This window comes from Balaenoptera physalus (assembly GCF_965194825.1).
Source record: "Balaenoptera physalus genome assembly, chromosome: 3".
NCBI lineage: Eukaryota > Metazoa > Chordata > Mammalia > Artiodactyla > Balaenopteridae > Balaenoptera > Balaenoptera physalus.
Genome location: NC_138890.1, coordinates 30283704 through 30307511, shown reverse-complemented (window position 1 = coordinate 30307511; position 23808 = coordinate 30283704). Strand labels below are relative to the sequence as shown.

The 23808-nt window shown below is 44.8% G+C and overlaps 1 protein-coding gene across 15 annotated transcripts in view; it reads left to right on the top strand.

The window, feature by feature from the left end:
- TENM2 (teneurin transmembrane protein 2) overlaps positions 1-23808 on the top strand; it is a 591699-nt gene that overhangs the window by 387531 nt on the left and 180360 nt on the right. For all 15 annotated transcript variants that reach the window (XM_082456392.1, XM_082456388.1, XM_082456389.1 and 12 more), the window contains one exon: positions 16552-16747. In XM_082456392.1, coding sequence (XP_082312518.1) covers positions 16552-16747 — 196 coding nt within the window. The remainder of the gene's footprint in view (positions 1-16551; positions 16748-23808) is intronic.

The window sequence follows — 23808 nt, the reverse complement described above, 5'->3', positions numbered from 1 at the left end:
TCCAATGTGCCAAGGACTGTTTCACATGAATTATTTTATCTTCACAACAACCCTGTGAGGTAGGCACCATTAGGAGCAGCCCCATTTTACAGACGAAAGAACTGAGGCAGAGTTTAGGGTCACAAAGCTGGTATGCACTGAACACAGCAGACTGGCACCTCCTTTTTCTCCTCTCTGCCGGCAGTCATTTCCAGGAACATCCTGCAGTACAATGTCAACATGAGTGCTGACAGAGTAAAATTACAACTCAAGCCCAAGACGAGAATTTCATTAAGTCAACGAAAGTGATGCCGGAGATTTGCCTCTAAGTGCCCGGGGAAGCCTTGGTAAATGCAGATCTGGCTGAGGTAGCACAGTTAAATACTGTGGCAGAGAGAAGTGACAAGGAAGGTGACAAGATCAGCACTTCCAAGAGGGTGGTTATAATATCGTAAAGAGAGGTCCTGGAAAATTTGATGGAGACATCCAGTATGTTTACATTTGATTGTGTTGCGCCAGTCAAGCTACAGTGATGCTGCACTGTTCTCAAGTATTTCATCAACTCTAAGATACACACAATGCTCATCTTTTGACATCTCTGAAAACAGGATGCATTTTTGCAATCAATGAAGTGGAGGGACAGTGAAATGTTTGGTGTCGCATGTTTGTGTACGTAGGGAAGCTCAGTGTTCATTCTAAAAATTAGAGCGTAGTTGCAGGTATGACCTGAATATTCCTAGATATCAGATAAAAAATACTTTCATAATTACAGTTTTACTTTTCAAGGTAAATTCCGAATCAGTCAATGTTAAGAGCATCCATTTTAAGTGGCCTTTTATTAATTCCAAATATCCTCAGATAACTAGATCCTACTGTATATGTCAAGTCAGGGAGGGTATTTAAATGTAATTTTTAAAATATATAAATACACAAAAATAAAGTTTAAATAAACATTCTGTGGAATGCCTATGCAGCTGTTCCAGACACGGACAAGCATGGGCGTAAGGGTGTGGACCAGTCCAGTGTGCCTGATCTTGAATGTTAACTTCCAGTATTTCCAAGCTGTGTGACCTTGGGCAAGTCCCTCAGCCTCTCTGTGCCCTGATTACTTCATCTATAAGATGGAGATAATAATATTATACATTCATAGCATTGTTGTAAGATGTAAACGAGGTAATCTTTATAAAGCACTTACAACTGGGCTGGCACAAAGAAATGGTATAAGCTATCATCATGTTTTTCAAAGCATCCATAATGCAAACCCCACAAGCCCCCAAACAAACAAAACAAAACAAATTCCAACTGTTTTATTAAAAGATAACTTTTATTTGTGGTTTTCTCATTATAAGAAGAATTTATGACAATGATAGGAAAAATAGAAAACATTAACACTTTTAGTATATTTTCTGTTCACATACAGTAATCATTTTTACAAATGTAGGATCATACCATACATACCCTTTTTACCCTGATTCTTTGCATAATGATAAGTAGGGAACAACTTTCTAAATTTGAATATTCTTCCATAAACTCATTTTAAATGCCTCAAAAATAACTCATTCTATAGATTAAAAAAATTTTTAACATCTTTATTGGAGTATAATTGCTTTACAATGTTGTGTTAGTTTCTGCTGTATAACAAAGTGAATCAGCTATATGTATACATATATCCCCATATCCCCTCTGTCTTGTGTCTCCCTCCCTCCCACTCTCCCTATCCCACCCTTCTAGCTGGTCACAAAGCACCGAGCTGATCTCCCTGTGCTATGCGGCTGCTTCCCACTAACTATCTATTTTACATTTGGTAGTGTATATATGTCCATGCCACTCTCTCACTTCATCCCAGCTTACCTTTCCCTGTCCCCATATCCTCAAGTCCATTCTCTGTGTCTGCGTCTTTATTCCTGTCCTGCCCCTAGGTTCATCAGAACCATTTTTTCTTTTTTTTTTTTTTAGATTCCATATATATGTGTTAACATTACAGTATCTGTTTTTCTCTTTCTGACTTACTTCACTCTGTATGACAATCTCTAGGTCCATCCACCTCACTACAAATAAATTTCGTTTCTTTTTATGGCTGAGTAATATTCCATTGTATATATGTGCCACATCTTCTTTATCCATTCATCTGTCGATGGACACTTAGGTTGCTTCCATGTTCTGGCTATTGTAAATAGAGCTGCAATGAACATTGTGGTACATGACTCTTTTTGAATTATGGTTTTCTCAGGGTATATGCCCAGTAGTGGGATTGCTGGGTTGTATGGTAGTTCCATTTTTAGTTTTTTAAGGAACCTCCATACTGTTCTCCATAGTGGCTGTATCAATTTACATTCCCACCAACAGTGCAAGAGGGTTCCCTTTTCTCCACACCCTCTCCAGCATTTATTGTTTGTAGATATTTTGATGATGGCCATTCTGACCGGTGTGAGGTGATACCTCATTGTAGTTTTGATTTGCATTTCTCTAATGATTAGTGATGTTGAGCATCCTTTCATGTGTTTGTTGGCAGTCTGTATATCTTCTTTGGAGAAATGTCTATTTAGATCTTCTGCCCATTTTTGGATTGGGTTGTTTGTTTTTGTATGGAAGCACAAAAGACCCCAAATTACCAAAGCAATCTTGAGAAAGAAAAATGGAGCTGAAGGAATCAGGCTCCCTGATTTCAGACTATACTACAAAGCTATTGACAAAGGATTAATCTCTGAAATATACAAGCACCTCATGCAGCTCAATATTTATTTAGTTTTTAATAATTTCCTTATGATGAATTCTTAAGAGTAGAATAGCTAGCATAAAGGAGTTACAATATGTCAAACTTATATAACAATAACAATAGCCATAAGGATAGCTGATATTGATCTGGTGCTTACTGTGAGCTGGGCTGGACTCACAATGACCCTCAGAGGTAGGAAATTTTACTATCCGGATCTTAGGGATTAGAGAGCAGAGACTCAGAGAGTTGAAGTAACTTGCCCAAGGTCACAGTGCAGCCTGGTGAAAGGTTTAGGCCCAGCTTTGAGAGAAGCCACCAGTGCCCACGATTCTGTTCCGCTTTTGTGCTTGGGAAGGCATTTTGTGACTGGGCACGTTCCCAGTTTACTCTCTCTCCTCAGTGATATATTTGATTTATTTTCACAAGCAGCCCACATAAGACCCTCCTATTGATCTTAGGAGGGCACGGAGCCAAATGTGACATTGTTGATAAACCACTGTCTAAAGACAATTAAATGGGAATGTGCAGTAAATAAGAAATCACATCAGCAAGGCACTGAGAGGTAAAAAACTCCATTCTTCTGACCTCGTGGTAGAGCTCTGGCACATCTTGGAATAGCCTTGAGATGTTCATCACTTTTGCTGAACTTGACCCACACACTGTGGCTGACTAGGTCTTCAGAGCAGTACCTTCCACCCTTCTCCTGGGTTGGATCAAAAGGCAGCATGATGAGGGCATAACCTTGTGGGAAGACGAAATATGAAATCAATCCATTCATGTGCTCAACAAATATTCACTGAATGTCAGTACTGGGGATGCAGAGATGAAAGGCATTTAAAAAGATAGGGACCTGACAAGTTAGGCAACAATGGCAGCATCACGTAGGGAGAGCCGTAAGATGCGGTACCGGGTGGAAGGTTAGAACTGACGTTCCAGAATCAGCTTGGTCTGGGTTTGAATCTTATCTCTGCTCTGTAGTAGCTGGAGGTTTGTGGATGAGGCTCTCTAGATTCAGCTTTGCCATACGTAAAATGAGGGCTGTACCTCATCAGGTTGTTGTGAGAATAAATGAGATAATGCCTAGGAAATAGTAAGCACCCCATGGAGATCAGTCGATCAGTCTGGCTGGTTATAACCCTTACTGCTCACTCGCAGGTAACCTAGCAACCAGAGGTCTCTACAGGGAGAAAATGGCAAGGTCTCTGGCAGAAACCAGCGCTGCTTTGCAAACTGAGTTCTCACTGGTCCTCCTCAAGACTCTAATCCAGATTGCAAAGATCAGAGTCTTCCAACTCGGTCAGGATTGGAAGGATTGGAAACAACTCAGGATTCCTGTCTCCTCTCCATCCTTTTATAAATATGTGAGGTGGCAGGGGATCGGGGTGCCTCTCCTGGGGCACATTGCACAGCACATCCAGTCGTGTCCAGCCCGAGCCCAGCTCTCCGTGGGCTGGGAGAGGGATGGACAGCGTGTATCCTGCTAGCGCTATTCTGTTGTACATTTCTCAAAGTCAATGCCGTGTATCATTTATGAAGTTTGTTCCTGTCCCTTGTATGATAAACTCATCACATGTTAGCTAAAGAGTTGGGTACAGGTAATTTAAGACCATGAAAATAGGCCACCAATTCTAACCTGTGCAGGATTTTAGGGCAGCTTCCTGAAGGAGATGCTACCCGACCTGACTCTTAGAAGGTGAGTTAAGCAGATAAAGAGAAAGGGAAGAGAGGGAAAGATCATTCCAAGCCGAGGGCAGTGAAGATCCCCCTTCTGTATGTTGAAGCTTCACATATCGATTGTCCTTTTTTTAAAAACGGTGCTTTTCTTTAGCCGTCACTTACCAACGAGGACATAGCTTTTCCTTTCAGAACTGGCTCTTACAAGGCCAGGAGGGACCAAGGAGGGCAGCCCCTCTGGAGGTTTAGTAGCTGTGACCCTGGATTGAGTTGTTGCAGATTTACAGCATGTACACAGACCCTGCTAGGAATCCACGTTAAATAAAAGGAAAAAAGTGGTCAAACACCACAAAGCTATGAATTACCCTTGAAACTGGGAGCACACACTTTTTATGTACTGAGGGGAAGTCTTGAAAATCGGAGATCAGGACTTAGGGTTTTCAACTGTTTCTCCTTGATCTCGAAAATTTCGTGGGAGAGGGTTAACAATCTCCCAAGAAGACCCTGTCTTCACATAGGTACATCATTCTATCAGAGGCAGGCCATAACCTTGGACTCCACCAACGTTTAATGAGCACCTACTATGTGCCGTGTGTCGAGGGGCTGCAGCAGTGGACAAGGCGGAGCTGGCCCTTGTGTGGCTGCCGGGCACTGACATTGGGCCCCTCTAAGAATTCCCAAGAAGGAAGGGCCACCTACCAGGGAATGCATTGTCCCTGCCTTGCCCTGGCCTGGCCTTATTACTTAAAGTTTATCCGTGTTGCGACTTCCCTGGTGGTCCCGTGGTTAGGACTCCATGCTTCCACTGCAGGGGGCACGGGTTCAATCCCTGGTCGGATCCTAGCATGCCACACGGTGTGGCCAAAAAAAAAAATGATAAAGTTTATCCGTCTTTCTCGTGGAAATCCCTCTCTGAAACACCTCTGAGAAGGAGGGGTGCTGGGATCTCACCATGATAGTAGAGTTGGTGCTAACATTCTTTAGCAGTAACAGTCGATCCTTTTCTATTCATTTTTCATTCCCCCTACATTCCCCCCATACCATCCCATCCCAGACATTCAAAACATACTCCTTCAAAAACCACACTTTTAGGCTTGATAACAGAGTTGGTGGGCAGGGGGTGGGGCTTGGCAGGACCCATCGGCTGCTTATCTTCACCCAGCAAACCGCCAAAGCCCCTGCCAAGCCCAGAGGGCCCTCAGGGGAACCAGACACAGTGAACACACCAGGTGAGAAGCTCTCTTTTTATTGCAAAAAAAGAGTCTGGTCTCATCTTTTATAACCGTTCGTCAGAGTATCCATCTCTGCAGACCTTCCATCGGGCTACCATCACACTGAAAGGAAACTCTGAAGTTCTAGAATGCCAGCTCTCTGAGGGCAAAGCCTGTCGGGTTCCCTGCCGCATCTCCAGGGCTGACAGCACTGTGGTCTGCAGTGGGCACATCCATCCCCGTGGCCTGCTGGTTCCCTCTGCAGCCTGCAGACCCATGGTCTTGTCCACATTCCCTCCACTCCGCGGTGCTGGCCCGCTTGCTCTCCCCTAGTCATGCCAAGCTCATTCTGTCTCGTAGCTTTTGCACTGGCTGTTCCCTCTTTCTGGAATGTTCCTCCCTGATATTCAGGTGGCTCCTTCCTTCCTTTGGTCAGGCCTGTACCCAAACACCATGCCCTCCGTGAGCCCTTTCCCGACAAGGGACTCTAAAACTGGATACTCCTTTATACTTTATCCCCATACTCTGCTTTATTTGGCTTCGGTCCACTTAATTTAGCTATAATTGACTAGCCAACCAATGCACGCATTTTACGCGTACAGTTTGAATCCTAAAATGTGAAAACTGTGTCTATCTGAGTAAGCACCATCACAATCACGATATAAAACGTTGCCACCCCTCAGAAGCTCCCCTGGGCCCCATGCCAATCTCATACCAGCCCCCCGCTGATCTGCTTTCTGTCGCTAGAGGTTAGATTTGTCTTCCCTGGAGTTTTAGGAACAGGGTAGCCTGTGCTCTTTTGTGTCTGGCCTCTTTCACTCAGCATAATACCGATGAGATTCACCCATGTTGTTGTGTGTATCCGTGGCTCATCCCTTTTATTACTGAGTAGACATCCGGTTGTATGGCTACACTATAATCGGCTTGTCCGCTCACTTGTTGAGGGGCATTTGGGTTGTCTTTGGTTTGCTCTTTTTTATTCATAGCCCTCATCACTCCCTGGCATTCTGTTCCCCTGAGGCAATGTCAGTCCCCCGGAGGGCAGGAACCTTGGCCATATGATTCACTGCTGGATCCCCAGGGCCCAGAGCAGGGCCAGGCACATAGTAGGTGCTCAGTGTTTGTTGATGGAACCAATAGTTTTATATTCATTTTCCCCTGTAGCATGAGGCCTGGGCAAGACACAGGCTTGCAAGCTGGGCTTCGGCTCTTTCTTTCCTATGAACCCAATCTAGAGACCTTCAGGCCTTCCAAGGGAAACCAAACATTAGCTGGGGCTCCCTGCTCCGTGTGTCTGTGCCCTGTCGTCCTGCCAAGGATTTCTGAGTTCCTGTGGCTTCTTCCTCTTGTATCTTTTAAGCTCTGCTTTCTTGCCCTGTGATATCCAGGAATGGTGCTCTCTCTCTTTGCTGGTTTCCATAAGAAATTTCATCACATCAAGGCTCTTAAAAATTTCCCTTGGTTTTTTTTCTCTTTTTTTATTTCTTGGATTTGGGAGTGTGGGGAGGGGTCACAGGAAGAGGTCACATTGTGGCCTGGGTGGTCCCCAACATCTTGCTGCTGTCTCCTCCCCTCCCTTTACCTCTCTCTAGATCCCTCCCTATTTCCAGTAACCAAAGATGTCTTCCTTTGTCTCTCCCAGAAAAGTCCCGCCTGCCCTCACGTTCCTTGGTTTCTTGCTTTCTGCTTAAGCAGCGTGTTGCAGAACAGTTTTTCTCCCAATAAGATTAGTAAAATGGCTCCATCTCATCACAGATCGGCGGGGTACCCCCTGAATCACAGGCACCCCTGTCTTTGTCTTACCAGCGCAGCCTCCCAAGAGGGAAGAGATACTCCGGGTCAGAGAAATGGAATCCAAAACACAAAGCAAGTTGTGTCCTGAGTATGATTCTGTTGGCAGTCCTGCAGGCTACTTTAGGAGCCCCTTTCTGTCATCAGAGGCCTTCCCACCCTGACACATAGCATAGATTCTCTTTCCCAAAGACAGGAAAGTAAACCTTGATCTCCCCATATGAACAAGGCTGACCAGCACCACGTTCTGGCTGCCTGTTTATTCAGTGTAGTGGCCTGGAATGCAGCGGATTCGGGACACACTCTCCTAAGCTGACTGCTTGGGTGCGAAGCACAGTTCTGCCACTTACCAACTCTTGAGCAAGTGATGTAACCTCTCTATGCCTCAGTTTCCTCATATGCAAAGTGGGGATAGTGATTTGTATTCAGTGGGGCTATTATAAGCATTAAATAAGATCGTACATGCAAATCACTTAGAACAGTGCCTGGCCTCGTTAAATGTTACCTCGTAGTATCATCCAAGCAGTTAGCAAACAAAAATCAGGAAAACTGTATAGAGTTTACTAAAAATTCCTAAGAACTTTTCCTAAAGAGGTTATGTCCTTTCAGTAGTTGTATCACCAAATTCCACTGCGTTGGTGTACACTTCACTCTGGGTACGATTTCCTTTGGGCCTAAAGGTTTTCATTCAGTCAGTCAAGATCTTTGCTGAGTACCCACTACGTGCCAGGCACTGCTCTAGGCCCCAGGGGATACCATATGGAATAAAACAGACAAGTCTCCTACTTATTTATTTATTTATTTTTCTGGATTCAAAACCGGTTAACATTTATTTATTTGGTTGGTTTTTTTATTGAGGTATAGTTTATGTACAATATTATATAAGTTTCAGGTGTACAACATAGTGATTCACAATTTTTAAAGATTATATTCCATTTATAGTTATTATAAGGTCTCCCAGTCTTAAGAAGTTTGTGTTCAAGAGTAGTGAGATGGACTATAAATTAGCAGATAAGTGACAAGGTTTTTTTCAAAGAGTTTTTGATGAGTTTTTGCTGAGGACAGAAAAGGAGAAGTGATAGAAGCATTTTAGAATGGGTAGCTACGGATGCCCTTTCTAAGGTCGTGGTGTTTAAGCAGGCATGATTGACAAGAAGCAGGCAGCTGGGGACTTCCCTGGTGGTCCAGTGGTAAAGAATTCGCCTTCCAATGCAGGGGACGTGGGTTTGATCCCCGGTCTGGAAACTAAGATCCCACATGCCACAGGGCAACTAAGCCTGCACGCCACAACTACTGAGCTCGCGCACCTCAACGAGAGAGCCCATGTGCTGCAAAGTACAGAGCCCATGCGTCCTGGAGCCCGCGTGCCACAACTAAAGAGAGAAAACCCGCAAGCCACAACTAGAGAGAAGCCTGCACGACACAACGAAGAGCCCGCTCTGAAATGAATGATCCCGCACGCCTCAGCGAAGATCCCGTGTGCCACAACTAAGACCCAATGCGGCCAAAACTAAAATAAATAAATTGTTAAAAAAAAAAAAAAAAAAAGAAGGCAGCTGTAAGATCAGGAGGAAGAGCTTGTGCAAAGGCCCTGAGGCTGGGATGAGCTTGGCATATTCCAGAAACAGAGAGGAGAGCAGTGTGGCTGGAACACAAGGAGAGAGAAGTTTGGAGGTGGGCAAGAGGAAATTATGGGCCAGGTATGGCCAGCACCCAGCAAAACCATCCAGAACTTTCTTGACCTCTTTTTGCATCTTCTCCCATGGTCCATCTTTCTGTCCTCAGTTGCCCAATCCACTCTGCTCAAGTCTGACGCTAGCAGTCCTGGGCTCTGCCTTCCGCTTCTCTGCTCACTGGCATCTTTAGGAAACTTACAAACCAGGCCAGCCACCAGCTATGCTGGAAGCTACAGCCAGGTTCTTGGAAAACTTAAGGCAACCTCCCACCGTTAAGACTCATGCAAATCCAAGTTCAAGCCCTCACTTGGCCACCAACCACAGTCAGTGGCCCTGGGTATGTTACTTAACTTCTCTAGCAGCCTTTGTCCTCTCCTGAGAAATGGGGAGGAGAATAAGATTTCTGGGAGGATGAAATGAGATATCATATATCAGCTTTTGCCATTATGCCTGGCACATAGCAAGTGCCTAGAAAAAAGTATAGGTACTTCTTATTTTTGATGATTACGTTTTCCGCCACTGCAAGAGGACGTGTGATGAAAGAATCAAGAATTGCACCTATGTAGATGTAGTCTCCCCTGCTCCTTATTGTAAGGAATCGTGTTTGGTTCCTCTCTATCTTCGGGCTGCTTGATCCTCACGATGGAGCCCAGCATGATGATTGTTAACAGTCCACAAATATAGGTGCCGTTTCCTTCCCAGGAGCTTAGGGGCTCGTGCGCATAGCTGGTGGACAGACAACCCAGCAGTGCCCACACTGGGCCAATCAGCGTCTAATGAATTGACTTGGACACTCTAAGTAGGAACTGAATATGACAAGCGAGGCCACGTGGAAGGAAGGGAGCCTCCCACCCCCACCAGAGCACGGCCCACCGCTCTCATCCTTGCACGCTTCCTGGAGCACTCAACCCTCTGAAGGAGAGAAAAGAGGTGGTGCAGAGCTTTAAATGAGGAATCAGCCAGACCCACTTTGCCACGGGCCCAGCTGGAGGCGGAAAGAGATGCACAGGCCCCCAGGAGCGACCCACCACTGCCACTTGTCACCAGATGCCACCAGAGACTCTGTGGTCATGTGGCTTCGAGCAGCCCTCACTCACACATGCTGCTTCCCTGCCATCCAGCCGACTGCTGCGTGTGCCCTGCCATCTGAGGCAGAATCAACATGAGACGTCAGGAGGCTGGGGATGCAGCCAGCGCGGAGCCGGGCGCGGCAGGCTCTCCGCGGGAAATGTCGGCATTCGCCGCTGCTCCTGTCCACGTGGGCCCTCAGCGAGCAGGTGGTCCAAATAGCAATAAACTTACTTACCCGCCCCCCGCCCCGCTTTCCCAGGGCCCTGGACTCAGTAATAACATCTTCCTGAAGGGCGATGCATCTGTCTTTAACCTTGCCCTCTGTGGCAGGTGTGTATTGGCGTGGCTTCCAGAAGCATCTCTCAGTTGCACGCTCCCTGCCTGTGGACGCTTCCCCTTCTGGGAAAGTGACAGGCCCTGCTCAACGGTGCAGCCCTCTCTGCTCTCTCCTCCAGCTCCTCTGGAAACCCACTAAGTTATCTTAACTACCATTCCTCCTTGGTCTCTGCCAAGAAGGGGGCAGATTGAAAATTGGATCAAATATTTGCTGTGGTTTCTTTCTTTGTCCCTCAAGCGCTCGTAAAAGTTGTGTTTTCATGCCACTTTGGGGTATGACTGGTGGCACAGCCCTCACATTGCATGCCAACATGGGTTGTTTTTCAGAGGCCAAGGGAAAGAAGAGAACTTTGGTGAGAGAGGGGGAGTTTATCGGGGGTTATGGCGCTGTCACCCTCTGGGTGACCTTACTGCCTGGTCAAGAGAGGCCAGCTGCCTTGAGAGACGGACTTGGCCCTACAGGCAGCCTGTGCACACACATCCCCCATCGGGGTTGGGTCACGTGCCTTCTAATCCTCTTCCAAGGCTTTCTGCCGATCTATTAGACAGAACATGCTAGGAAGCAACCTTCTTAGTCCTTCAAGCACGGCACGGTCCTCCAAGCAGCCTGGAATCGATCGTGATGGGATCCTGGAACTGAGGAAACAGATGTCCCTGGTGCCAAGCCTGAGTTATCAATCCCCAGTGCTGGGGCGTGAGAAAGCAACTCTGGCCAGGGTCTGAGTTCTTGGAAGATGGACTTCTCCTAGTGTCAGTCAGGCTGCCATCTAGGCTTCCTAGAGAGCAGAGGCTCTCCAGAACCAGGGGGCCTCCATGCAGACGAGCTTCCTACTGCGCTCCTGTTCTCCCTGCCCTGGAAAGCGGTCTCTGCATTTGGCTGGCTTGATCCGCCTTGTATTTCTAGCCTCCCACCCTCCCCAGGTTATAGCAGCCGTGAACGATGCTATGTGACGCTGCTTGGTGTATGTTAACCTATGAGGAGGTTAACTATATATTCCAAACGAGAGCACGCTCAAGAGTGAAAGGAGGAACGGGAGATGGAGACTAGGACGTCCCTGGGCAAACTGGGATAGATAGACACCCTACACATAATAGGTTGGAACTTGACCAACAAAAGATGCTGCCCTCCTGGGTGATTCTCTCCCACCGCCCTGAAGAAATGGAAACATTTGCTGGCACTTTACTATCATCTTGGGAGGTGAACCAGGAAGAAAGAGAAGCATGAGGTCAGGAAATCTTGAAGGCTACGCTGAAATAACAAATAAGCCTCAACATGTCAGTAGCTTGATTTTGTTTTTTCATGTGTACAACATTATAGTGGGTTGGCCAAAAAGTTCGTTCAGTTTTAAGTAAAAATACAAGGCACATTTTTTCATCTTCACCGAGAACTTTACTGAAAAACGTATTCATTAACCGAATGAACTTTTCGCCCATCCGAGTATTTCAGCTTCTCTATGCCCTGCAGTGTGCTCCCCACCAAAGTTTTGCTTCCATCCATCACCATACAGTTGACCCCCTTCACCCCTTTTGCCCTCCCCCACCTCCTTCCCCTCTGGTAGCCGCTACCCCGTTCTCTGTGTCAGTGGCCTCATTTAGTAAGTGTTTATTGCTTGCTTGTGTCAGTATTTCCGGCTTCCCTCCGAGTGCTAATCTAGGATCCAGGCCACTCCTATCTTGTGACTCCATCATCTTGGGCTTTAAGAGAACTCTGGTTCTCTCTAGAGGCAGATAGGTAGGGAGAGCGAGCAAGCAGGAGATGGCACAGAACGTTTTATGGCAGGATCTAGAAGCGGAGTTCATCCCACAGCATATGTTCCATTGACGGGAACACTGTCACATGCTCCCACATAAAAGCAAGGAAGCTGGAAAGGAACAAGACACTGATACAGACAGTGACCATCAATCTCTACCACAGTGGTCACTAAGGAACAGTGTCAAAGCAGGAAAAGAAGGAAGACAAGCGATGGAGCAAAGAAAGTCCAAAGAAAGAAAGTGTACATTGGACATCATCCCATTGAGAATTTTTTAAAGTAATTAATTTATTTATTTTTGGCTGTGTTGGGTCTTCATTGCTGCACACAGGCTTTCTCTAGTTGAGGCGAGCGGGGGCTGCTCTTCATTGCCGTGCACGGGCTTCTCTTGTGGAGCATGAGCTCTAGGCGCGCAGGCTCAGTAGTTGTGGCTCATGGGCTCTAGAGCTCAGGCTCAGTAGTTGTGGCACACGGATTTAGTTGCTCCGCGGCATGTGGGATCTTCCCGGACCAGGGCTCTAACCCCTGTCCCCTGCATGGGCAGGTGGATTCTTAACCCCTACGCCACCAGGGAAGTCCCTCCGTTCAGAATTGAAAAGGTGAAGTCATAATGTCACCTCTAAAGTCACCTCTCAAATCTTGATGATCTATAGGCATGCACAGGTTCCTTAGGCCACAATGTCCATCATGTGCATGTCTGGTGGTGCATGACTGAGGCTTGCTGCCTGTAACTCTGCCCCTTTCTCTCCCATTCAGGAAAGCACATTAGAAGACAAGGGAGGGCAGGTGATTATTACTGGAAACAAAACCTTCAGTACATTGCAACTTAGTTTGCTTTCAATGGAATTCATTTACAGATTCAGTATTTTATGCATTTGATATTTTACAAATATTTATTGGTCAAACTCTGCTCAAGATGAATTAGAGCAATGAATTATCACGATAGCAGAAACTTTCAAGGTGTGTTTACCCTATACAGAGTACTGACTATTCTAAGCACTTTACATGGTTTGACTCATTTCATCTTTACAACAGTGTTGCTGTATTATTATTATGTTTTGAAATTATACCCATTTTAAAGATAAAGAGACTGAGGCACAGAGAATTGAAATAGCTTGTGCAAGTGTCACAGCAAGTAAGCAGCAGAGCGTGGGTTCTAATCAGGCAGTCTAGCTCCGAAGTTCTCAGTCTTAACCACTCTACCATGCAGAAGAAATCCCTGCCCTCCTGGAGTTTATGTTCTTCTGAGTAGACAGACAATAAACATAAAAACATTATATCAGGGCTTCCCTGGTGGTGCAGTGGTTAAGAATCCGCCTGCCAATGCAGGGGACACAGGTTCGATCCCTGGTCTGGGAAGATCCCACATGCCGCCGGAGCAACTAAACCTGTGTGCCACAACTACTGAGCCTGCACTCCAGAGCCCGCAAGCCACAACTACTGAAGCCTGCGTGCCACAACTACTGATGCCCGTGCTCCTAGAGCCCGTGCTCCACAACAAGAGAAGTCACCACAATGAGAAACCCACACACAGCAACGAAGAGTAGACCCCACTCACCACAACTAGAGAAAGCCCGCGTGCAGCAATGAAGACCCAATGCAGCCAAAAATAAATAAATACATTTATTTTTTTAAAAAAACATTATATCATTTTAGAGGGTGATAAGTGCTTTGAAGAAAATAAAGCACAACAAAGAGATACAGGATTGGGACACCTCAGACCCACATGTCCCAGTGACCTTGGCTCACAGATTCTTCCTAAAATGAAAACTGCCCTCCATACTTCCGTGGAGGGACTCTGAGGAGCCCGCCAAAATAGATGTCCTCCCTCTCCTCTGACAAATACCTTTTCCCAGAGTCATTTGATTGATTGGACAGCAAGCACTGCTGCTGGTCCTAAGCCATTTCTGTGCCCCTGGACTGGGCAGCCAGTTCAGCAAGAGATGACTGATGCCCAGATTAATGATGAGCAATGGCCCCGTGCAAGTAATCACCTTCCCCCAACTTTTCCTCATGGGGGTGATAACCTGGACCCCAAATGAAGTATATCCTTCTCACCTCGGCACCAAGGAAGTTACACTCATTCCTCTGGCTGACAGCAGTTTGTAGACATGGTCTGGGTAGTCGGACATTTACGAGGTTGCTAAGGAACAAATGCTCTGGTTACAAAGGGCTCCGAAAGGAGCATCGGTTTGTCATATCACTTCAAATCATTTATTTTATCCCATAAAGACAGCTGTAACCAACGAGCTATGGGGTAGAGGGGAGCTAAATACAAACATTCGTTTCCTGAGAGATGGAGGAAATTTCCACTTCCTACGCAAGGTCCCTTGCCAGGCCCCCAGATACAAAAACTAGAACCATGTGCTTCTCTTCTGCGATCCTTGTGATTTGCAAATAAGTGACTCAGAGTCACAAGGTACTTAATAAAATGGTTATTATCTTCCAGGCACTGCCCTAAGCATAATCTCATGTCATCCTTATAACATCCCCAAAAGGTGGGTGTTATTATTCCCTAGTATGCAAACCAGGAAGAGGGTAAAAGATTCACCTAACTTCAAACAGTAGCAAATGACAGTCAGAATTCAAACCCAGGTCTGTCTGACAGCAAAACCTTTGTACCTAAGCTTATAGACTCTTTTGGTTTCAATTATCACGTTTCAGATGGGAAAAACTGGCAATTCTGCTGATGAGGAAGTCACATTAGTAGATTTCCTGGAGTTTCATTCTTTGACGTTCGTGAAAGGGGTTACAGTGGATGTCAGTAACCCATGTAACCCTTTTTATGGCGGGGAAAGTGGTGAGAGAGAGCTTAATCCCACAGTGGTGGTTTTTATCTGCTAAAGACCTACACTTTGAATGTTCTCTGGAAGTCACGGTGCAAATGATTTTCCTGTGGAATGATTTTGCAAGAGTTCGCAAGATGATTGCATTTCTACTGGGGTCTTATTGATTTTCTCATCAACAAGTAAGAAACATGGGTGCCCTCTTTGCCTTTTCCTTCATCCCCTCTGTCCAGCCCATGGTCAAGCCCTGTCCTCTCTTCCCTAGAAATGTTCCTGCAAAGTTGTCCCCTTTTCTCATTCACTGTCCTAATCAAGACGCCTGTCACCTCACACTTGGGTTTCTGCAATTGCTTGCTAACTGGTCTTTCTGCTTCCTTTCACTCCCTCTTCTAGAACATCTCATAGGCTGCCTGCAAATGAATTCCTCAGAACATTCCTCCCATCACGTCGTCAGTCACTGCTCAAGGACCTTCTGTGGCTCCCACTTGCCTGCCGCAGGATTTCACCATTCCCTGGGACAGGCCCCCTTGGATCACACTTGCTCTCCCATTCCCCTCACCCCATTCCTGGTTGCCTTCACCCACCACTCTGTCTCCCACTGATTGCTTCCAGTTCTGAGCCTGGTTTCCACTGAAACAGAGTTTCATAGTTAATTGCTGGTCGATGCGAGGCCAGGCACTGTGAGGGCACTGCACCTAAACAGATCTAGGTCCAAATTTTTGCTTGCTCACTTGGTCCCTGGATGACTTTTGATACGTTGCTGGACTTCTCTGAGCCTCAGTTTTCTTATCTGTAAAATAAGATACAAATAGTGCCGATCTTACAGGGGTTTTGCAAGAGTTGAACGAAATGAGGATGACGATGGTGGTGGTGATGATAGCTCACGTGTATTTTGTGTTTGCTTCGTGCCACGCACTGTTATCAATATGATCTTATTTCTCACAACAACCTATATCTTAGATACTGTTATTTCCAGTTTTGCAGATGGGAAAATTGAGGGAGGGACAGGTGAAGCTAAAAAGTTCCAGGTTCTCTCCCAGGTAGTCTGACTCCTTAGCCCTCTTTTCTTAACTACTCTGATATACCACCTTCCTTTAGTGAATGATCAGTCAATGGTATCTGGTAACATAGGTTCATAATTCTTTACCTGAAACCCTTGAGTGCCAGATGCAATTTGGAATTCAGAATTGGGGGAATTATTAAAAAGTTATATCGGCATATGCTATGTATTCTATAACACCCCAGTAGGGACTGGAGCAAAAACCCATCTCTCTCTCTCACACACACACACACACACACACACACACACACACACACACAAACCATAAAAGCTGAAAAGAGATTATGGCCTTATAGTCATAAAACTATTGGCAACAATTATAATAAATGGTGACTGTTATTATTACAACTTTCATGGCTCTTGTTTTACTTATAGTCAAATGTGCTTATAGTAAAATGTACTCAGAAGTATCTCTCAGTTAACTAATGGGGCTGGAGGGGAAGGTGCTTGTTATGGGACCAGGTCTGCACCCTGTGTCACATGCTGTCTTCTTTTCCCAGTATGACTTCATGGAGCGTCTGGACGGAAAGGAGAAATGGAGCGTGGTCGAGTCACCCAGGGAACGCCGGAGCATACAGACCCTGGTTCAAAACGAAGCCGTGTTTGTCCAGTACCTGGATGTGGGCCTGTGGCACCTGGCCTTCTACAATGACGGCAAAGACAAAGAGATGGTTTCCTTCAACACTGTAGTCTTAGGTAGGTACGGGATCTCTGAGGTGATAGGTCATGAAGGAAAGGATGGAAGTGTCTGGCTTCTCTGTTGAAGGCACATCTTCCAAGGTGGTCCTACTGTGTAGGAGACCAAACCAGCATCCTTAATTTAGGGTTCATAGTATCATCCACCTAAAACTAGCCCTGGTTAAAATATGAATGCTACTTAAATCATGAAGAAGCCACTGTGAGTACCAGGGATTGAGTTGCAGTGAAGAGCTTGGGTCCAACCACCTGGCTCAAGCCCTGGCCACACAACCTAGGCAAATCATTGGACTTTTGTCAGCCTCAGTTCCTCATGGTAAAATAGAACTAACCAGTCCCTCCTTATACTGCTACTGTAAGGAGTAAATAAAATAAGTTACGGGTATAAATCCCTAAACAGCCAGTAAATACTGACCATTTGTGTCTGGTCACAATTTTTCTCAAAAATCAAGGAAAGCTCAAACTAAATTTTTTTTTTAAAAAACCTGAAAAATAAATCAGGAAAAGGATATAACCATAAGAAAGAAATCATATCTTTGTTCCCAAATTGGTAAATCTCAAAAAGCTTTAATTAAGCACTTATCATTTGGGGCATGTTTTATAGCAGTCCTTTTTAGTAGCCGTTGGGGAAAAGCTAAGATTTTATTCAAAATTTCCCCTTATATGTGCATACAAACCTGTAAGAGGGCCATTATTTTGAGAATATTTCATGAGGTTTTCTAAAGCAAGCCCTAAGAATTTTAACAATCATATCACCTATAATTAATTTTCATAACATTTATTTTGTCATTAGGTTTTAATCTTCTTACTAATGATAATAACTGATCCTCTCTGAATCAGGGCAGATTGTTAGACTCATTTCACAGAGGAATAAACTGAGGTTCAGGAAACTGAGTCCCTCAAGGTCCCAGGATATGGAAATGGTGGAAATGGCATGGACTTCTGGGCCTCATTCATTGCCCTTCTGCAACGCCATGTTGTCCCAGCAGCGTTTAGCTGTGGACCTCAAGTTTCACTAGAGAAACCTAGATAAGATGGTTGATCCAGGATTAAATCCTACCTTTTCTTTCCCACATCCTACCTGGGAGAGTTACTAAACTCCCTGAGCCTCAGATTCATCGTTTGTGGGAAGGTAATGACCATGTCTCCGAAGGGAGGGATGATGTGACTTCACGTACTGAACCTGTCTGGAATGGAGCTGGTAGTCACTCGTGAAAGCTGATGATTTTTTAAGAGCTCATCTTGTACAGCTGTTTTTCTATTGACTGCATGTTAAGAACTTCTCTGTTGGTTTCATGGATTGCTCTGAAGGATTCCCTGATTCTTGAAAGAGAACCTGAAATTCAGGCGGCAGCCACAACTTCAGAATGGGACAAAATTAGGTAGGATTTGGTATTTACCATAGCATTGAAGTTAATGCTTAGTCCCTCTGTTAAGGAAAGATTGGCCCTAACAGGGTCAGCCAAATGCTCCTTTTAAAGCAGTGCTTGGCATGCCAGAGCCCATGGGCCAAGTCTGGCCCACTGCCTATTTTTATAAATAAAGTTTTATTGGACCACAGCCACGTTCATCTGTTGACAAATTGTCTGTGGCAGCTATAACAACAGAGTTGAGTGGTTGCAGTGGAGACAGTTTGGCCCATAAAGCCTAAATATTTACTCTCTGTCACTTGACAGAAAAAGTTTGCCAAGCCCTGCTCTACACTAATGGCATAAACTTTGTATCAGGAAAGTCACTGGAGAAGTCTTCCACCGTTAGGGAAAGTTCCCAGGAGCATGTTATGTACCAATGAGGGGAAAGGAAAAAGTAAAAGGGTAAAAACCAGATCACAAAAGAAAGAAACTGGCAACACATTTAGAACTAGTTTGAGACGGTAAGATAAAGAACAATCTTTTGCTTAAGAACATGATGGGAAATGATATCCTTTTGGTCACCTTGTGTGTTTTTTTCTAAAAATTGTTTGTAAATCTTTTTTTTTCTAATTTTTATTGGAGTATAGTAGATTTACAATGTTGTGTTAGTTTCAGGTGTACAGTAAAGTGCATCAGTTATACATATACATATATCTACTCTTTTTAAGATTCTTTTCCCATATAGGTCATTACAGGGTAGAGTAGAGTTCCCTGGTGCTATACAGTTGGTCCTTATCAGTTATCTATTTTATATGTAGTAGTGTGTGCATGTCAATCCCAATCTTCCAGTTTATCCCCCCCACTTTCCCCCTTGGTAACCACAAGTTTGTTTTCTACATCTGTGACTCCATTTCTGTTTTGTAAATAAGTTTATTTGCACCATTTTTTGAGATTCCACATATAAGTGATAGCATGTGATATTTGTCTTTCTCTGTCTGACTGACCTCACTCAGTATGACAATCTCCAGGTCCATGCATTCGCCTTGTGTTTAAACGCAAAGGCTTGATACACATGACAGCAAACCCCACACACAGCAGCTGGCTTAGCTGGAGTCTATAAAGACTCAGTGGAATGGTTAATAACAAAAACAGTAACAACGGCACATCTATAGAGAGCTGACCATGTACTAGCTCCTGGATTTGGCCCTTCTGGGGACTAGATCAGTTAACCCACAGAGTAGTTATATGAGGTCATTACTACCAATATTCTGTTTTCCAGTTGAGGAAGCCCAGACTCAGAGAAGTTAAACAAGTTGCCCAAGGTCACACACAGCTAGTAAGAGGTGGAGTCAGGATTCAAACTCTCCCAGAGCCTGTGCTCTTAACCACTGGATTGCTTTGGATTCTAGCCAAATAAATCCCTTTCCCCTTCCACACAGCGAGTTGTCTGGGGGCCATATTATCTAATAATGGCTTCTGCCCTCCATTGCCTTTATCCACCTGGACACAGACGGTGGTAGTGAGATGCCCTTCCCCCAGGCCATTACCCTCATTCGCCTGTCGGAGCTGGGAATAGCAATCCTCCCCAGAGGATTTCTCTTGTCTGGACTGTAGCTTAAAGAGAAAGTCAAAGGTAATCGGCCTAATAGTTGGGCAGACATCTTGATAGAGCAATGATAGTAATTGGCCTGAAATGTAGGGAAAAGTGCAGTGTTTTATTTGGCTCAGAGATCCTCCCACACACATCTATTATCGGAGCACACTCCGTCAAGAGCAGCCAAGAGCGCCGGAAGCCCCTGTGATATGAAACAGAAGGAAGGATGTTAGATGGGTGTTGACCAGCCATCACACTAAATATACCTTTGACTCAGGGATGTCCTTTGTGTTTTGGAGAGAAGCAGCCTGCTTTCAGAAATGAGTTTCATCTCAGGGTACAACAGAGTGGCATTCTTGAAGCACGGTGCAGATTTCGGGGAGGCTAGCCTCCACTTGTATAAAAATCCCATTTCCTGGGCTAACTCTCATCACCTGCCTTGTTTCCTCAACAAAAGTCCAACCAGGTTGACAAAAAGGAAAGCTGATAAGATTTCAAGAGTAATATTTAATTGGGTGTTGGAAAAAGGGGACTGAGAGAGGTGAGCTCCTTCTATATTTCAGCAGTACTACATAATTGTTTCTTTCCTCAAAAACTGTAGAAATGCTTCAGAGACAAGACTTGGGTGGGGGGGGTGGCATGGTGGGAAAGTAAATTGATACAGCCACTAGGGAGAACAGTATGGAGGTTCCTTAAAAAACTAAAAACAGAACTACCATATGACCCAGCAATCCCACTACTGGTCATATACCCTGAGGAAACCATAATTCAAAAAGACACATGCACCCCAATGTTCATTGCAGCACTGTTTACAGTAGCCAGGACACAGAAGCAACCTAAGTGTCCATTGACAGGTGAATGGATACAGATGTGGTACATATATACAATGGAATGTTACTCAGCCATAAAAAGAACAAAATTGTGCCATTTGCAGAGACGTGGATAGACCTAGAGACTGTCATATAGAGTGAAGTAAGTCAGAAAGAGAAAAACAAACATCGTATAATATCACTTATATTTGAAATCTAGAAAAATGAGGCAGTTGAGCTTATTTGCAAAGCAGAAATAGAGACAAAGACGTAGAGAACAAGCATATGGATACCAAGGTGGTGGGGATGTGGGATGAATTGGGAGATTGGGATTGACATATATACACTACTATACATAAGATAGATAACTAATGAGAACCTACTGTATAGCACAGGGAACTCTACTCAGTGCTCTGTGGTGACCTAAATGTGAAGGAAATCCAAAAAAGAGGGGATATATGCATATGTATAGCTGATTCACTTTGCTGTACAGCAGAAACTAACACAACATTGTAAAGCAACTCTACTCCAATAATAATTAATTTTAAAAAAAGACCTGGGGAAATGAATGAAAAATACTCTTCACTGCAGTTTTTGCTTATTTTGGATTCTCCCACCCTCTGAGATGCGTGCCCGTACACACATACATACACACACACTTCAACGATTATTTACCAAGGACCTACTGTGTGCCAAGCATTGAGAATACCCGGGTGATCAGTTCAGATCTGGTCTCTTCCTCATGGAGCTTGATGAGAGAAGACAGATAGGTAAAAAGACAATTATAGGAATTAGGGGAAGATAGAGGAAAGGGTACAAAACCCAGGTTGAGGGCAGTAGGGAAGGAAGAGGCCTAGAAGCTAAATGTTTTCTAAACTGAGACTTAAGGATAAATACCTCAGCTACAGGGCAAGGAGGCCTTCCAGCCCAGCACAGAGCCTATGCAAAGACCTTAGTCCTTTTCCCTGGGACTGTGGTAGCAAAGAGCTTCCTCTCTTCGCTGCTCTATCTCTGAGGATGTTAGGTTGAAGAACAGGGAGCTTTGACCTCGGCCATGTCAATCTCCACCAAACCATCCCCAGACCCAGATGCTCAGTGAGAATCTAGCTCTACTTTGCTGTCCGAGTGGCTTCTGAACATGCAAGCTGGATAATGTCGTGTTTATGTTTAAAATTTTTCATTTGCTCCCATTGGTCCCAGAATAAAATTTAACTCATCCACATGGTCTCCAGGGCCCTAGATGATCTGGGTTTCTCCAGACTCATCTTAGGTCACTCTCTTCCTTTGTAGCTACCCTCCAGCCACGTGGGATTCAGTTCTGCTATTTTCCACCTCAGGGCCTTTGCATCAGCTCTTCCTTCTGCCTGGGATACTCCTGGGATACTCTTTCTTGCTTGCCTTTTTTTTTTTTTTTGGCCATGCTGCGAGGCTTGCAGGATCTTAGTTCCCCGAGCAGGGATCAAACCTCGGCCTACTGCAGTGGAAGCACGGAGTCCTAACCACTGGACCTCCAGGGAATTCCCCTGCCTGGAATACTCTTCACCTTGCTTTTCACTTGGCTGTTCCAGCTCACCCTTATATGTCCCCTGCATAGAATAGAGACGCCCTCCCTGACTGTCCTTTCTCAGTAGCTTCCTCCTCTTAGTCCCTATCACAGTATCCTATTCTCTTCAAAGCACATATCACAATTTTTATTTGATTTGGTAATTTTTTTGGCCTGTGTTCTCTGTGACAGTGGAAGTTCTGTGAGGGCAGGGACTGTGTCTGTCTTAGTCACTGCTGTATTCACCAGTGCCTTGTAGGGTGCCTTGCATATAACAGTTGCTCAGTTAATAAAGTAAACCCTGTGTCAAGGACTGTGGCAGGTCTGAGATCTCACCCTCATTGTCAGCTGACACAGGAGCCGGCCTCAGTCTCATAGATGTTATCAGAAGAGGAGGTGCTCCTGGGTCAGAGACAAAAGACTGTATTCCTCAGAACAATGTAATATCCACAGTATCAGCATATGTGCCAGTTCCAAGCCCCAGTTCCCACAGGGCAACACAAACAGAGCCAGGTGTTACCTACACAGGCAGTGGGTTACATGACAGGAGAGAAACTCTGAATTTACTATCCTTGAGTCTCCAAATGGGCCGTGAGCCTACTCATTCTTTTCTCCAGAGGGAGACATTATCTTTATTTATACTGGATACTAAGTAAACTTGCCCTTTGCTCTGGAGGCAGACACTGTCTCTATCTCCCAAGGCTGTTCACTATACAGACAGCCTTTAAAAAAAGATAGTCCAGAGCTAAGGAGTCAGTGCCTCTGCTCATAAGACATTCAGGAGCACAAGACACCCATGGCAAATTGTCTCCTGACATCATGTGAAATTGCTGACTTTTGACCTGCAAAAGCAGCTACTTCGTATGATTCAACCTAATGCTTTTTGAATGAAAGAAGGAAGGGAGGATGAATAGATGAAACAAATCGATAGCCACTTGGATGCTTCTCAGCCCACCTTTATTCTGCCAGCCTCAAGGAGTTGAGCCTGCAGTGATAATTGTTAGACACTAAGGACATTGGCTTGGGAATTCCCTGGCGGTCCAGTGGTTAGGACTCTGTGTTTTCACTGCTGAGGGCTCGGGTTCAGTCCCTGGTCAGGGAACTAAGATCCTCAAGCCAAGCAGCGAAGCCAAAGGAAAAAAAAAAGGAGAAGAAGAAAATAAATTGGCTTGATACTGATTTTGAAAAAGCAGGTACACTGATTGAGTTCTCCTAGTGCCAGAAACCAACCACACCCGGATTCTGGAAGAAGAGAGCTGAGAAGTGAAGCACTGTAGAAAGAAAGCACTACGGCGTGGTTTGGTTTTTCAGTCCAGAGTGGGAATAAATGGGAAATTCGGTTTAAAGGAAAACCTCCCTTACTATTCACAGGTGACTCCATTAGGGACAATTAGACTTCCTAATCTTTCCTGCATATCACCAAGCCAGTGTCCCCAACTGCCCAAGGACTGTGTCATGTCATCTTTGGGGTATAGTGGCTTTTGATCATCTTAGTAATTTAGAACCTGAAAGTCTAAATGTGTTTATCTGAATGTAAGGCAAAATTAGGTTAATAATAATCATAATTTTAAAAGAGTATGACTACTTCTGTGCAGACCCAAATCAACATGAAAAAGTTCCAAAATGATCCCTTTGAAGGCATTACTTGAGAGTACACATAGCAAGGTAAATCACGAAATAAGATGGCTATACAGGTGAGAACAAGGGTGAACTAATTGATTTTCATGAAAAATAAGATCTGCAAAAAGCTAGGCATAAAAGGC